This window comes from Natator depressus, chromosome 3 (assembly GCF_965152275.1).
Source record: "Natator depressus isolate rNatDep1 chromosome 3, rNatDep2.hap1, whole genome shotgun sequence".
NCBI classification, from domain to species: domain Eukaryota; kingdom Metazoa; phylum Chordata; order Testudines; family Cheloniidae; genus Natator; species Natator depressus.
Window position 1 is genome coordinate 166,979 of NC_134236.1, and position 16,747 is coordinate 183,725.

The 16,747-nt window shown below is 44.4% G+C and overlaps 1 protein-coding gene across 3 annotated transcripts in view; it reads right to left on the minus strand.

Annotated features, from left to right (window-relative positions):
- GPN1 (GPN-loop GTPase 1) overlaps nucleotides 1-16,747 on the minus strand; it is a 77,302-nt gene that overhangs the window by 39,806 nt on the left and 20,749 nt on the right. For all 3 annotated transcript variants that reach the window (XM_074947235.1, XM_074947233.1, XM_074947234.1), the window contains exon 9: nucleotides 6,009-6,155. In XM_074947235.1, the coding sequence (XP_074803336.1) occupies nucleotides 6,009-6,155 (147 nt within the window). The remainder of the gene's footprint in view (nucleotides 1-6,008; nucleotides 6,156-16,747) is intronic.

A 16,747-nucleotide genomic window follows, 5' to 3' on the forward strand; every position in this document is an offset into this window, starting at 1 on the left:
TAAGGTACTTAAACTAGCTAAAGCAATCTTGGAACCTTTGCCGATTACATTCAGGAACTCATGGAGGACAGGTGATGCCCCGCAGGGCTGGAGAAGGGCAAACATAGTATCCATCTTTAAAAAGGAGAAGAGAACCCAGGGAATTATTGACCATTCAGCCTAACCTCAACATCTGGAAAATACTGGAACAAATGATTAAACAATCAATTTTTAAGCACCTAGAGGATAATAAGAATAGGTGTAATAAGAAATACCCAGCATGGGTAGTCAAGAGCAAATCATGCCAAGCCAACTTAATTTCCTTCTTTGACAAGGTTACTGGCCTAACAGAAAGAGGGGAAGCATTAGATGTGATATATCTTGCTTTTAGTAGGCTTCTGACGTAGTCCCACATGACATTATGATATGCAAACTAGGGAAATGTAGTCTAGATGAAATTACTATAAAGGGGCTTTACTGTCAAAGAGTGGGCATATCTAGTGGGGTCCCACAGGGGTCAGTCCTGGGTCTAACTACTATTCATATTTTCATTAATAATTTTCATAATGGAGCGGAGAGTATACTTATAAAATGTGTGGATGACACCAAGGTGGGAGGGGTTGCAAGCACTTTCAAGGACAGGATTAAACATAAGAACAGCCATACTGGGTCAGACCAAAGATCCATCTAGCCCAGTATCCTGTCTTCTGACAGTGGCCAATGCCAGTTACCCCAGAGGGAATGAACAGAACAGGTAATCATCAAGTGATCCATCCCCTGTCACCCATTCCCAGCTTCTGGCAAAAAGAGGCCAGGGACACTATCCCTGCCCATCCCAGCTAATAGCCATTGAGGGACCTATCCTCCATGAATTTATTTTATTCTTTTTTGAAGCCTGTTATAGTCTTGGACTACACAACCACCTCTGGCAAAGAGTTCCACCGGATGACTGTGTGTTGTGTGATAAAATACTTTTCTTTTGTTTGTTTTAAACCTGCTGCCTATTAATTTCATTTGGTGACCCCTAGTTCTTGTGAGTAAATAACACTTCCTTATTTACTTTCTCCACACCAATCATGATTTTATAGACCTCAATCATATCCCCCCCATAGTCGTCTCTTTTCCAAGCTGAAAAGTCGCAATCTTATTAATCTCTCCTCATACAGAAGCTGTTCCATACCCCTAATCATTTTGGTTCCCTTCTCTGTACTTTTCCAAGTCCAATATATTTTTTATGAGATGGGGCAACCACATCTGCAGATCATTTATGAATATGTTGAATAGGACTGGTCCCACTACAGACCCCTGGGGACACCACTATTTACCTCTTTCCATTATGAAAACTGACCATTTATTCCTACCCTTTGTTTCCTAAAACATAAGAATGGCCACATGGGTCAGATCAAATTGTACACCGAGCCCAGTATCATGTCTTCTGGCAGCAGCCAATGCCAGATGCTTCAAAGGGAAAGAACAGAACAGGGTTATCAAGTGATCCATCCAGTGTCTGGCATTCAGAGGCTTAGGGACACCCAAAGCATGGGATTGCATCCTGACCATCTTGGCTAATAGCCACTGATGGACCTATCCTCCATGAATTTATCTAATTCTTGTTTTAATCCAGTTATAATTTTGGCCTTCACAACATCCCCTGGCAATGAGTTCCACAGGTTGACTGTGCATTGTGTGAAGTAGTAATTCCTTTTGTTTTAAACCTGCCGCCTATTAATTTCATTGAGTAAGCCCTGGTTGTTGAGTTAAGTGATGGGTAAACCACACTTCCCTGTTCACTTTGTCCACACCATTCATGATTTTATACACCTCTATCATATTCTCCCCCTCCCCCCCCGCAGTAGTCTCTTTTCCCAGCTAAATAGTACCAATCTTTTAAATTTCTCCTCATATGGAAGATGTTCCATATCCTTATCATTTGTTGATCTTTCTGTTTTTCCCAAAATATCTTTTTTGAGATGGGGAGACCAGAACTTCACACAGTATTCAAGGTGTGGGAGTACCATGGATTGATATAGTGACATTATGATGGAGAGTTTGTCTTATTTCCTCTTTCCTAATGGTTCGTAACATTCTGTTAGCTTTTTTGACTGCCACAGCACATTGAGCCAGATGTTTTCAGAGAACTACTTGCTATGGCTCTCAGATCTTTTTCCTGAGTGCTAAAAGCTAATTTAGACCCCATCATTTTGTATATACAGTTCGGATTATGGCTATTATATAAAAAAAAATAAATTACTTTGCATTTATCAACACCGAATTTCATTTGCCATTTTGTTGCCCCGTCAACCAGTTTTGTGAAATCCCTTTGTAACTCTTCACAGTCTGCGTTGGACTTAACTATCTCGAGTAATTTTGTATCATCTGCAAACTTTGCCACTTCATTGTTTACCCCTTTTTCCAGATCATTTGTGAACATGTTGATCAGCACAGGTCCCAGTACAGATCGCTGGGGGACACTTACTTACCTCTCTCCATTCTGAAAACTGTCCCAGATTGAGGTGTCAATATAGGAGGTTTTGGAAGAAATTGATAAGCTGAACAGTAATAAATCACCAGAACCAGATGGCATTCACCCAATGGTTCTGAAGGAACTCTAATATGAAACTGAAGAACTACTAACTGTGGTATGTAACCTCTCACTTAAATCAGCTTCTGTACTAAATGACTGGCAGATAGCTAATGTGATGCCAATTAGAATTCAAAGTGATCTTGACAAATTAGGGAATTGGTCTGAATCCAACAAGATTAAATTCAGTAAAGATGAGTGCAAAGTACTACACTTAAAAAGGAAAAATCAAATGCATAACTACAAAATAGAGAATAACTGCAAGCTGGTAGTACTGCTGAAAAGCATCTGGGAGTTATAGTGGATGGCAAACTGAATATGAACCAACAAAGTGATGTGGTTGCAAAAAAGACTAAAATTCTGGGATGTATTAACAGGAATGTCATATGTGAGACATGGAAGGCAACTGTTCCGCTCTATGCGGCACTGGTGAGCCCTCAGCAGGAGTACTGTGTCCAGTTCTGGAAAAATGTGGACAAATTAGAGGGAGTGCAGAGGACAAGAAAAATTATGAAGGGTTCAGAAAGCCTGACCTATAAGGAAGCGTTAAAAAACTGGGCCTGTTTAGTCAGTAGAAAAGACGACTGAGGAGGGACCTGATGATAGTCTTTAAATGCATTAAGGGCTGTTACAAAGAAGATGATTATAAACTCATCTCCATGTCCACTGAAGGTAGGACAAGAATTGTCTTAATCTGGAACAAGGGAGATTTAGATTAGATATTAAGAAAAACTTTCTAACGATAAGGTTAGTTACCTTGTGGAATAGGTTACTAAGGGAGGTTGCGGAATTCTAATTACTGGAGATTTTTTTATGAACAGGTTGGATAAATCTAGGCTTAATTGATCCTGACTCAGCACAGGGAAGTAGGGTGGACTAGATAACCTCTTGAGGTCCCTTTCAGTCCTACATTTCTATGATTCAAGAGGCTTTAAAAACAAAGAAGACATAGTCCCTGCTCTGACCTAAACAGACTTTTTTAATCTAAGACTTATTACAATTCGGGGTGCTGCATGGAGTGGAGAAGTGAATCAGAATGGGGGATGGTGTGAATGAAAGGGCAAGCAGAAGGAATGATAAGATAACTGAGCAGGAGCACGAGGTTATAGATAGGACAGGCAACAAGGTCCCTGTCCTCAGGAGCTTACAGATAACTCAATGGAACACAAAGCATCCCACAGCTTTCTAGAAAGGGAGGATAGGCCAGGGGCTAGCCTGGAACTTGGGAAACTGGATTCAATTCTGTGGTCTGCTACAGACTTACTGTGTGACTGTAGGCAAGTCACTTAGTCTCTGTGCCCCAGTTCCCTAGATGGAACTACAAGACATGGCCTGTCATGACCCTGATCGCTTTGTTTATATGTTGTGCCATCTCATCTAATTTTGGTCTTGAGATTAGAAGGCTTTTGGAGCAGGGACAGGGTCTTCCTCTGTCTGTGCAGCACAATGCAGCCCAGACCTTGGGCCTTTTGATACTACCATAATACAAATAATAAACATCCAGGGTAGGCAGTAATTGTTATAAAGTACAAGAACATTTGCAATATTATCAAGGCCTAAAGTATGTGGTAAAACCCACCTGATTTCTGTGGTTCTCTAGTGATACAAGCAGAAAATCTGAGATACTCATTTATTTACATACAAAACAGCAGAATTTTACGAATTAGGTATGAAAACAAATCATGCAATCAGTAGAGAATATTTGTAAGTCATGCTCTGGCCAGAGGATCCATGCATGAAAAGGATGGTCCAGTGGTTAGGACACTGGTTTAAGACATGAGAAAACTGGGTTCAATTCCCTTCCCCACCAGAGACTTCCTGTATGACCTTGGGGAAGTTACTTAGACTCTCTCTGCTTCAGTTCTCCATCTGTAAAACGGGGATAGTACCCCTCCCGAAATGACAGGTGTTGTGAGGACAACTACATTAAAGATTAGGAAGCACTTTGGTATATACTGAAGAAGAGTGCTATATAAGAATAGCATTATTGATTCAGCAGCTGGTGTTATGTATTTTGTTATTGAATTCAGCATTATGTTGTCCCCACATTTTCAGATGTCAACATGTGTAGATTTGTGTACTGACAACGCCTAACTGCATCACAGAACTGTCAGGGAGGAAAGCAGAAGGGTTTTTACAGCTACATAGTGGGAGCAGGCTGTTGGTAGTTTTAGCAGCTGGGGAGACAGAAGAGGCCATTTGGAACTGTGGAATAAACTCATTAGCTGGATGTTTCTACTAAAATTATCAGTGAAATACTTGAGTTGACATTTTAAATTATCATCATGTCTCAAAGTCAACATCGTTCTACGATGAATGGGGCAGTTCACACAGAGTTAATGTTTCAGGAAGAGGATACAGCAACAGCTTACACTCTGTTCACTTAATCATTATCATCTGTAGTATTACCATCATGCCTAGGAGCCAGGACCTGATCGTGCTAGATGCTATACAGATACAGAACAAAAGACACAGTACCTGACCCACAGAGATTACAATCAAGTATGAGGCAAGGACCACAGATGGATATGGGCAGATGGAGGGGTACAAGTGAACAAGGAAACAGTATGGCTCTGCATTATAGACAATAGCCTTTGCACACCAACAGCCTAACTATTGTCAAGTTTTTTGTAGGCATTGTGGCAAAGGACAGTTTTGAAGAGTGAGTTAAAGGTGGATAATGAGGTACCCTTGTGAATGTTTACAGGAAACACTTGCCAAGAGTGTGGGGCAGCATGGGTGAAAGCACTAAGGTAAAAAAAAATTAAATTTTAACACTATGTTTTTTAAAATTGAAAGCTAATGTGGAGCACAATTCTGCAGCAAGAGAACAGTACGGGGGGGACACCATGCAAACCCCAATGAAATAGCTATGGGATCACTGACACTCCCTGATATATAGGCTTTTCAATGGCACTCATTACTGGATTATTTAAGTACTTTATAGTAATGGATTTAGCCTCCCAATCCCACTGGGGTAGGAAAAGATACCTTCCCATTTACCATATGGGCTAGATCTTTGTTTCTAAGGTTGTGACCAAAGCAACCTCCTTCAGTAAGTGGTACAGAACTGAATCGGACCCCTTTAAAAAGAATGAAGGGCTTAGCTGACCCTGCTAGAGTACAAGGCATTTCAAATGAGAGACTCTAAAATGACACCCTCCACTCCAACAAATACACTTAGGAACGCAACTACTTCATTCTTTGCTTTCTCTGGTGATTTATTTGCAATTTAATTTAAATTACTCCCTCTGCCAGCTTGCACACCCCTCCTCCCCTGAGGCAGGATAAAGTAATCCAAAGTATTTGCCCCTATTCTTTGAAGAATGACGCAGAGAAATCAGTCCCCTCTATACCCCATGGTGCAGGACTCAGCAAGGGACTCAAGGCTGAGAGCAGCGAAGAGAGATCTCTGTGCAGGGGGTAGTGAACAGGAGAGGAGGCTTACCTTAAGTGAGCTGTAAAACTCATCCAACACCAGGCTCATGGAACGAGTCAGGTTACTAACATACGTTGTCTCTTGATTCAAGGCATCTTGGAAGATCTCAAAATCCTGCATCCATTCTACTGCAAAACTGTGATCAATGATATCTGTCTGGAATGTATAAGGAAATGAGAAGTCAATTTTCAGAGATGATGGTGGTTGGTTGGTTCTGTATTAGCATGGGCACTTGACAGTACCTGAGAGTTAAGGCTAGTAAACAGTTTTCATTCTAACTCCATTATCAAATGCTCATAACTTTCCAAAACATTCACTCCCTGGCCTGAAATATCCCATGCTTTGTTTTGCCAGTTCAGCTGTTTCAATTTGAAAAGGGTACAACCCCCAACATTATTTCAATTTTAAAAAGGCATGTTTAGAGTTTAAGGCAGTGCTACTGCAATTTGATCAACGTGGGAGGACTCGTACGTCTACATGCAGTCCCACTGAAACCAATGGGGCCCTGCCAGTGTGTATGAGATTGCAGTACTGGAATCTAGGCAAATTAAGTCCTCACTTATGACCTCACACCGTTGGTTGGCTTGAAAAACTTTGGTTTTTTAATTAGTGACTAAACACTACTCACTGAGCACCACAGCAATAAGAGCTGGGCAAACATATAGTACAGCACTCCCTGCCCGCATAGACCTTACAATATAATTTTTAACGCAAGACAAATGGATTTGGGGGAGAACAGGGAAGACAAAAGAACAGGAGCAGTAAAGGGGAGTTTTGCAATGGACTTTTACAAGTGAAGGAGGAAAGAATGGGTGTCTGTCTGTTAGTTTGTTCTGTGCTTGCTTGCCTGCCTGCTGTGTGATTCCTTAATTGAAGATTATAGTGTGGTCTGTTTTGGGGGTTGCGTGCTAAGCCAAGTGCCAGGCTAGGCTGAGAGTTTACTAATGAGGCTCTAGCCTGCTATCCTTTGATACCTAAATCCTTTTGGGTCCCTTGACAAGAGGCAGGGATAACTCAGGGAAAATGGGGGCTTAAAAAGCCAGCTCCTAAGCAACCAGAGAAAGCAGCGAATGCAGCAGCAAACAGGAGTTTTGTGAGGGAGTGAGAGAAGCAGACACACCTAACAAAAATACTCTAAACTTAGGCCATTAATCACCCACCCACCCCAGCCAAAAAGAAAACCTGAAAGAGTAAAAATAATGCAGAAAGAAGTCCAGCAGCAAAGTAGGGACTATATAGTTTATTACACTGAATCACAGAATCATAGAATATCAGGGTTGGAAGGGACCCCAGAAGGTCATCTAGTCCAACCCCCTGCTCGAAGCAGGACCGATCCCCAGTTAAATCATCCCAGCCAGGGCTTTGTCAAGCCTGACCTTAAAAACCTCTAAGGAAGGAGATTCTACCATCTCCCTAGGTAACGCATTCCAGTGTTTCACCACCCTCTTAGTGAAAAAGTTTTTCCTAATATCCAATCTAAACCTCCCCCATTGCAACTTGAGACCATTACTCCTCGTTCTGTCATCTGCTACCATTGAGAACAGTCTAGAGCCATCCTCTTTGGAACCCCCTTTCAGGTAGTTGAAAGTAGCTATCAAATCCCCCCTCATTCTTCTCTTCTGCAGACTAAACAATCCCAGCTCCCTCAGCCTCTCCTCATAAGTCATGTGCTCTAGACCCCTAATCATTTTTGTTGCCCTTCGCTGGACTCTCTCCAATTTTTCCACATCCTTCTTGTAGCGTGGGGCCCAAAACTGGACACAGTACTCCAGATGAGGCCTCACCAATGTCAAAGAGAGGGGAACGATCACGTCCCTCGATCTGCTGGCAATGCCCCTACTTATACATCCCAAAATGCCCTTGGCCTTCTTGGCAACAAGGGCACACTGTTGACTCATATTCAGCTTCTCGTCCACTGTAACCCCTAAGTCCTTTTCTGCAGAACTGCTGCCCAGCCATTCAGTCCCTAGTCTATAGCGGTGCATGGGATTCTTCCGTCCTAAGTGCAGGACTCTGAACTTGTCCTTGTTGAACCTCATCAGATTTCTTTTGGCCCAATCCTCTAATTTGTCTAGGGCCCTCTGTATCCTATCCCTACCCTCCAGCTTATCTACCTTTCCTCCCAGTTTAGTGTCATCTGCAAACTTGCTGAGGGTGCAATCCACACCATCCTCCAGATCATTTATGAAGATATTGAACAAAACCGGCCCCAGGACCGACCCCTGGGGCACTCCACTTGACACCGGCTGCCAACTAGACATGGAGCCATTGATCACTACCCGTTGAGCCCGACAATCTAGCCAACTTTCTACCCACCTTATAGTACATTCATCCAGCCCATACTTCTTTAACTTGCTGACAAGAATACTGTGGGAGACCGTGTCAAAAGCTTTGCTAAAGTCAAGGAACAACCCGTCCACTGCTTTCCCTTCATCCACAGAATCAGTAATCTCATCATAGAAGGCGATTAGATTAGTCAGGCATGACTTGCCCTTGGTGAATCCATGCTGACTGTTCCTGATCACTTTCCTCTCCTCTAAGTGCTTCAGAATTGATTCCTTGAGGATCTGCTCCATGACTTTTCCAGGGACTGAGGTGAGGCTGACTGGCCTGTAGTTCCCAGGATCCTCCTTCTTCCCTTTTTTAAAGATGGCCACTACATTCGCCTTTTTCCAGTCGTCCAGGACTTCCCCGGATCGCCATGAGTTTTCAAAGATAATGGCAATGGCTCTGCAATCACATTCGCCAACTCCTTTAGCACTCTCGGATGCAACGCATCCGGCCCCATGGACTTGTGCACGTCCAGCTTTTCTAAATAGTCCCGAACCACTTCTTTCTCCACAGAGGGCTGGTCACCTCCTCCCCATGCTGTGCTGCCCAGTGCAGTAGTCTGGGAGCTGACCTTGCTCGTGAAGACAGAGGCAAAAAAAGCATTGAGTACATTAGCTTTTTCCACATCCTCTGTCACGAGGTTGCCTCTCTCATTCAGTAAGGGGCCCACACTATCCTTGACTTTCTTCTTGTTGCTAACAGACCTGAAGACGCCCTTCTTGTTACTCTTAACATCTCTTGCTAGCTGCAACTCCAGGTGTGATTTGGCCTTCCTGATTTCACTCCTGCATGCCCGAGCAATATTTTTATACTCATCCCTGGTCATTTGTCCAATCTTCCACTTCTTGTAAGCTTCTTTTTTGACGTTTAAGATCAGCAAGGATTTCACTGTGAAGCCAAGCTGGTCGCCTGCCATATTTACTATTCTTTCTACACATCGGGATGGTTTGTCCCTGTAACCTCAATAAGGATTCTTTAAAATACAGCCAGCTCTCCTGGACTCCTTTCCCCCTCATGTTATTCTCCCAGGGGATCTTGCCCATCAGTTCCCTGAGGGAGTCAAAGTCTGCTTTTCTGAAGTCCAGGGTCCGTATTCTGCTACTTTCCTTTCTTCCTTGTGTCAGGATCCTGAACTTGACCATCTCATGGTCACTGCCTCCCAGGTTCCCATCCACTTTTGCTTCCCCTACTAATTCTTCCTGGTTTGTGAGCAGCAGGTCAAGAAGAGCTCTGCCCCTAGTTGGTTCCTCCAGCACTTGCACCAGGAAATTGTCCCCTACACTTTCCAAAAACTTCCTGGACTGTCTGTGCTCCGTTGTATTGCTCTCCCAGCAGATATCAGGGTGATTGAAGTCTCCCATGAGAACCAGGGCCTGCGATCTAGTAACTTCTGCAAGTTGCCAGAAGAAAGCCTCGTCCACCTCATCCCTCTGGTCCGGTGGTCTATAGTAGACTCCCACCACGACATCACCCTTGTTGCTCACACTTCTAAACTTAATCCAGAGACTCTCAGGTTTTTCTGCAGTTTCATACTTGAGCTCTGAGAAGTCATACTGCTCTCTTACATACAGTGCAACTCCCCCACCTTTTCTGCCCTGCCTGTCCTTCCTGAACAGCTTATATCCATCCATGACAGTACTCCACTCATGTGAGTTATCCCACCAAGTCTCTGTTATTCCAATCACATCATAATTCCTTGACTTTGCCAGGACTTCCAGTTCTCCCTGCTTGTTTCCCAGGCTTCGTGCATTTGTGTATAGGCACTTGAGATAACCCGCTGATCGCCCCTCTTTCTCAGTATGAGGCAGGAGCCCTCCCCTCTCACTGGGAGCACTCAAGGAAGACACGGCCATTTGGGAGAAGCTAAATGAATTCTTTGCATTGGTCTTCACTGCAGAAGATGTGGAGAAGATCCCAGCCCCAGAGTCATTCTTTTTAGTTGCCAAATCTGAGGAACTGTACCAGATTGAGGGGTCAATAGAGGAGGTTTTGGTACAGATTGATACAAACAGTAATAAGTCACTAGGACCACATGGTATTCACCCAAATGTTTTGAAGGAATTCATACAAAATTGAAGAACTAGTACTGTGGTATGCAACCTATCACTTAAATCAACCTCTGTATCAGATGACTGGAAGGTAGCTAATGTAATGCTGATTTAAAAAAAAAAAGTTCCAGAGGCAGTCCTGGCACTTCCAAGCCAGTAAGCCTAACTTCAGTACCAGGCAAATTGATTGGAACTATAGAAAAGAACAGAATTAGCAGACACATAGATGGACATGATTTGTTGGGGAAGAGTCAACAGGGCTTTTGTAAAGGGAAATCATGCCTCACCAGTCTATTAGAATTCTTTGAGGGTGTCAAGAAGCAAGTGGACAAGGGTAATTGAGTGGCTGTAGTATTCTTGGACTTTCAGAAAGCCTTTGACAAGGTCCCTCAACCACAGGCTTTTAAGCAAACAAACCAGTCATGGGATTAAATCATAGAATCATAGAATATCAGGGTTGGAAGGGACCCCAGAAGGTCATCTAGTCCAACCCCCTGCTCGAAGCAGGACCAATTCCCAGTTAAATCATCCCAGCCAGGGCTTTGTCAAGCCTGACCTTAAAAACCTCTAAGGAAGGAGATTCTACCATCTCCCTAGGTAACGCATTCCAGTGTTTCACCACCCTCTTAGTGAAAAAGTTTTTCCTAATATCCAATCTAAACCTCCCCCATTGCAACTTGAGACCATTACTCCTCGTTCTGTCATCTGCTACCATTGAGAACAGTCTAGAGCCATCCTCTTTGGAACCCCCTTTCAGGTAGTTGAAAGCAGCTATCAAATCCCCCCTCATTCTTCTCTTCTGCAGACTAAACAATCCCAGCTCCCTCAGCCTCTCCTCATAAGTCATGTGCTCTAGACCCCTAATCATTTTTGTTGCCCTTCGCTGGACTCTCTCCAATTTATCCACATCCTTCTTGTAGTGTGGGGCCCAAAACTGGACACAGTACTCCAGATGAGGCCTCACCAGTGTCGAATAGAGGGGAACGATCACGTCCCTCGATCTGCTCGCTATGCCCCTACTTATACATCCCAAAATGCCATTGGCCTTCTTGGCAACAAGGGCACACTGCTGACTCATATCCAGCTTCTCGTCCACTGTCACCCCTAGGTCCTTTTCCGCAGAACTGCTGCCTAGCCATTCGGTCCCTAGTCTGTAGCGGTGCATTGGATTCTTCCGTCCTAAGTGTAGGACCCTGCACTTATCCTTATTGAACCTCATCAGATTTCTTTTGGCCCAATCCTCCAATTTGTCTAGGTCCTTCTGTATCCTATCCCTCCCCTCCAGCGTATCTACCACTCCTCCCAGTTTAGTATCATCCGCAAATTTGCTGAGAGTGCAATCCACACCATCCTCCAGATCATTTATGAAGATATTGAACAAAACCGGCCCCAGGACCGACCCCTGGGGCACTCCACTTGACACCGGCTGCCAACTAGACATGGAGCCATTGATCACTACCCGTTGAGCCCGACAATCTAGCCAGCTTTCTACCCACCTTATAGTGCATTCATCCAGCCCATACTTCCTTAACTTGCTGACAAGAATACTGTGGGAGACCGTGTCAAAAGCTTTGCTAAAGTCAAGAAACAATACATCCACTGCTTTCCCTTCATCCACAGAACCAGTAATCTCATCATAAAAGGCGATTAGATTAGTCAGGCATGACCTTCCCTTGGTGAATCCATGCTGACTGTTCCTGATCACTTTCCTCTCATGTAAGTGCTTCAGGATTGATTCTTTGAGGACCTGCTCCATGATTTTTCCAGGGACTGAGGTGAGGCTGACTGGCCTGTAGTTCCCAGGATCCTCCTTCTTCCCTTTTTTAAAGATTGGCACTACATTAGCCTTTTTCCAGTCATCCGGGACTTCCCCCGTTCGCCACGAGTTTTCAAAGATAATGGCCAAGGGCTCTGCAATCACAGCCGCCAATTCCTTCAGCACTCTCGGATGCAACTCGTCCGGCCCCATGGACTTGTGCACGTCCAGCTTTTCTAAATAGTCCCTAACCACCTCTATCTCCACAGAGGGCTGGCCATCTCTTCCCCATTTTGTGATGCCCAGCGCAGCAGTCTGGGAGCTGACCTTGTTAGTGAAAACAGAGGCAAAAAAAGCATTGAGTACATTAGCTTTTTCCACATCCTCTGTCACGAGGTTGCCTCTCTCATTCAGTAAGGGGCCCACACTTTCCTTGGCTTTCTTCTTGTTGCCAACATACCTGAAGAAACCCTTCTTGTTACTCTTGACATCTCTTGCTAGCTGCAGCTCCAGGTGCGATTTGGCCGTCCTGATACCTTTCCTACATGCCCGAGCAATATTTTTATACTCTTCCCTGGTCATATGTCCAACCTTCCACTTCTTGTAAGCTTCTTTTTTATGTTTAAGATCCGCTAGGATTTCACCATTAAGCCAAGCTGGTCGCTTGCCATGTTTACTATTCTTTCGACTCATCGGGATGGTTTGTCCCTGTAACCGCAACAGGGATTCCTTGAAATACAGCCAGCTCTCCTGGACTCCCTTCCCCTTCATGTTAGTCCCCCAGGGGATCCTGGCCATCTGTTCCCTGAGGGAGTCGAAGTCTGCTTTCCTGAAGTCCAGGGTCCGTATCCTGCTGCTTACCTTTCTTCCCTGCGTCAGGATCCTGAACTCAACCAACTCATGGTCACTGCCTCCCAGATTCCCATCCACTTTTGCTTCCCCCACTAATTCTACCCGGTTTGTGAGCAGCAGGTCAAGAAAAGCACCCCCCCTAGTTGGCTCCCCTAGCACTTGCGCCAGGAAATTGTCCCCTACGCTTTCCAAAAACTTCCTGGATTGTCTATGCACCGCTGTATTGCTCTCCCAGCAGATATCAGGAAAATTAAAGTCACCCATGAGAATCAGGGCATGCGATCTAGTAGCTTCCGTGAGTTGCCGGAAGAAAGCCTCATCCACCTCATCCCCCTGGTCCGGTGGTCTATAGCAGACTCCCACCACTACATCACTCTTGTTGCACACACTTCTAAACTTAATCCAGAGACACTCAGGTTTTTCCACAGGTGTATTAGAGGGAAGGTACTCTCGAATCAGTAACTGGTTAAAAGACAGGAAACAAAGGGTAGGAATAAGTGGCCAGTCTTCACAATGGAGAGAGGTAAATAGCAGGGTCCCCCAAAGATCTATTCTGGACCTGTGCTGTTCAACATATTCTCCCACAGCCTCCTCTCCCCACAGACCAAGGAGATCAATCCCCTCCCCTGTAGTGCAGGCAGGAGTGCATTTGATGCGGGAGCCAGCTACTGTCCAGCTGAGTGTGCCATGTGAGCTTTCCACACTGAGGAATTTCAAAACATCCTGGGGCTTTGAAAGGAGGGGGCGAATGCCTGTGTAGCTGGATGCAGGGCAGTGGAGTTTGAAACAGTGAGCATTGTGGGATACCCCCTGGAGGCCAGTTACAGCAATGTAATAAATGCTGTGGCTACACTGATGCTTTGTTGATCTAACTTTGCCGCAACAAGCTCTATGCCTCTCGGCATGGTGGTTTTATTTTGTCAACAAAGCAGGAGAATATTGTTGGTGGGAGGTGCATTGTCGTGTGTACACCTCCACTGTTTTGTTGCGAAAAGCTGCCTTTTGATGACAAAACTGTGTAGTGTAAACAAGGCCTAACTCAGGTTATGTCTACACTGTACTTTTGTTGGTAAAGCTTTTGGAAAAAAAATCACACCCCTGACAGACAAAAGTTTTACCGATGAAAAGCGCCAGTGTGGACAGCACTTTATCATCAGGAGATACTCTCCTACTGACAAAGCTACCGCCTCTCATGGGGGTGGTTTAATTTTGTCAGCAGGAGAGCACTCTCCTGCTGACAAAGAGCGGCTATGCTGCATACCTTACAGCAGCATTGCCATAGCAGCACAGCTGTGCTGCTGTAAGGTACACAGTGTAGACATAGCCTCTGAGTGTCACTGTTAAATATAAGGTGGAACAGATTGTTCAGCATAAGTAATTATCACATTTCCAGAGACCCTTCAAGGTGAAGTGACCCTTTAACACTCCTTCAGTCATAGGGAGAAAAGAAGGGGGAGAAGCAGCTGGGGGTGGGCAGCAATCACTCTATAGCTGACCCTCATCCTCCTCATCCTCAAAGGAAACCTGTACAATCTTATGCCTACACTAGAGAGCGCTCTCATGTAGCCGCTCTAAGCCGATGGGAGAGAGCTCTGTCCTGTTGGCTTAATTACTCCAGCCCCTGCGAGTGGCAGTAGCTAAGCTGGCAGGAGAAGCTCTCCTGCCGACACAAGCTCCGGTGAGGACAGCACTAAGTTGGCATAAGTTATGTCACTCAGGGGGTGGCTAATTCACACCCCTGAGCGACATAACTTATGTCAACTTAAGCTGTAGTGTAGCCATAGTGCAATACTTTCAACAGACGAGCCTGGGAGCTTAAATTCATTACTTTGCTAGACATTAAAAATCATGGACTGAATAGACACACTGGATTTATGGCTTATTACAACAATCTGTAACCCATTAACAACCCCCATCCCCAGCTGCTGTCTGTCCCCCGACACCTTTCCTCCTTATGACTAGAGGGGTGTTAAAAGGGTCACCTCACACCACTGCATACACCTTAACTGAAATAGTCATTTTTCTGACTTTGTACACTAGACAGCACTCTGTGTGTAGACAGCTACACTGCTCCACTGTAATTACCAGGTCAGGTTCTTATACAGCAAAAGCAGACAGATACATTGTAAAATTAGGAAGATGTAAAATCAAACTGTCAGAGGAACATAGGCAGGCTTGGAGGGGGCATGCAAAGTGGTGGCCTCTAGAGCAGGGGTGAGTGTAGTGTGAGAACTCAGGACAGTGGGTCTTTGATCAGATGTATATGAGAGAAGTGAGGTTGGCATTCAGGCAGGGGGTCGCCAAGGCAAGTGAGAGCGAGAGAAGGAAAAGTTCAGGAATGGGGTGATTCTGGGAAATCTATAGCATCTGAAATAACTATCACATTGGCAAAAGTGGCCTAGGCTTCAAAATGACAGCATCCTTTTAAGAGTACACATCAGTAAATAAAAAGGAATGGACACACATCCTTAGGCTGACTTGTGTCTGCCAAGCGTGCAGTTTAGTAGTGTCAATAATGGGCACCAACATGCTTTGCCAAAGGATGCCCATTACAGCACAGAGGACTCTTGCCTTAAGAAAAAGGAACTTAGGCAATAGAAAGGAATTTGTTTACAGGACTCCATTTGTGCTTTTTCTGTTGGGCAAGGAAACTCAGCTCATTATTGAGAAGTGGTAGGTTTGGAAAATTCTCCCTACCTTACTAGGGAAGTGCAAAACTATGGTACTGAACCACACCTCTGGTTGAAGGGTTAAGGTATCCAGTATAAGTGAAAGGTGGCAGAAATATGGTCTTCATCAGTGAAGATGGCATGTAAAATCAGTGTAAAAAAGGAGAAGACTTGAGTCAAAGGAAAGGTGCAGCAGCTGGAAACAGGGAGCCCCAACTAGAGTAGCCCTGCAACTTTCCGCACATGAGGAGAGAATAACTGTGGCCCTCATCCAGGCATTTGAGGCTAGTTCTCCGCCAGGTCCAGAGCAGCGAGGAGCAGCAGCAGGGGCAAAGATCTTCAGTCCCTCAGAAGCCCCAATGATGCTATTTTTTTTTTTTTTAAAAGGCAAAGCTGACTGCTGGGAGATGGCAGCCCTTAAACCCTGGAAAGGGTACTGGGAGGGCAGAATTGGGGGTGGTCATTTGTTTGTGGGCTCACACGAGTATGTTCATACACAAGAACAGCAACAGAAAGTTTTAAAAGGTATTTTTTAAAATGGCAGAACTTTTCAACTGAATCAAAAAAACCACGTTCTGCACTAGCTACCTCTGTAGCTAAAGAGTCTTAGCTGTTACCCTGGCCCTGCCTTCCCCTTTCTCTCTCCTATTGCTTGTCAAACTTACCTGTTGTGTCTCATCTTATATTTAGATTCTAACCTCTGTGAGGCAAGGGTCATTTTTTAAATTTTAAGTGATTTAGGAACATAGGTCACTTTCAATTGGATTTGCGGTTCTAAGTCACATACATGCTTTTGAAAAACCTAGCATCCAGGCAGAACCCCACAAAATTAGGATCTCTCTAGACTGAGGTTTCACAGCAAAGTTTGACAGCTTGATATAAGAGAGGGAAACATAAGAGGAAAAGGAAGGAGTCTGGCAGTTTCTCCAATTTAGAGACAATTTCCTGTAGAACAAAGCTCTTCTCTATTCCACTCAGTCCTACTCTTCCATTTTGATACCAGACATGATGACACAACTAGCATTCTTCAAAAATATTTAATGGATTATCAAATTGAAATGCTACCTTCACTTTCCTAGATTTGATCACTCC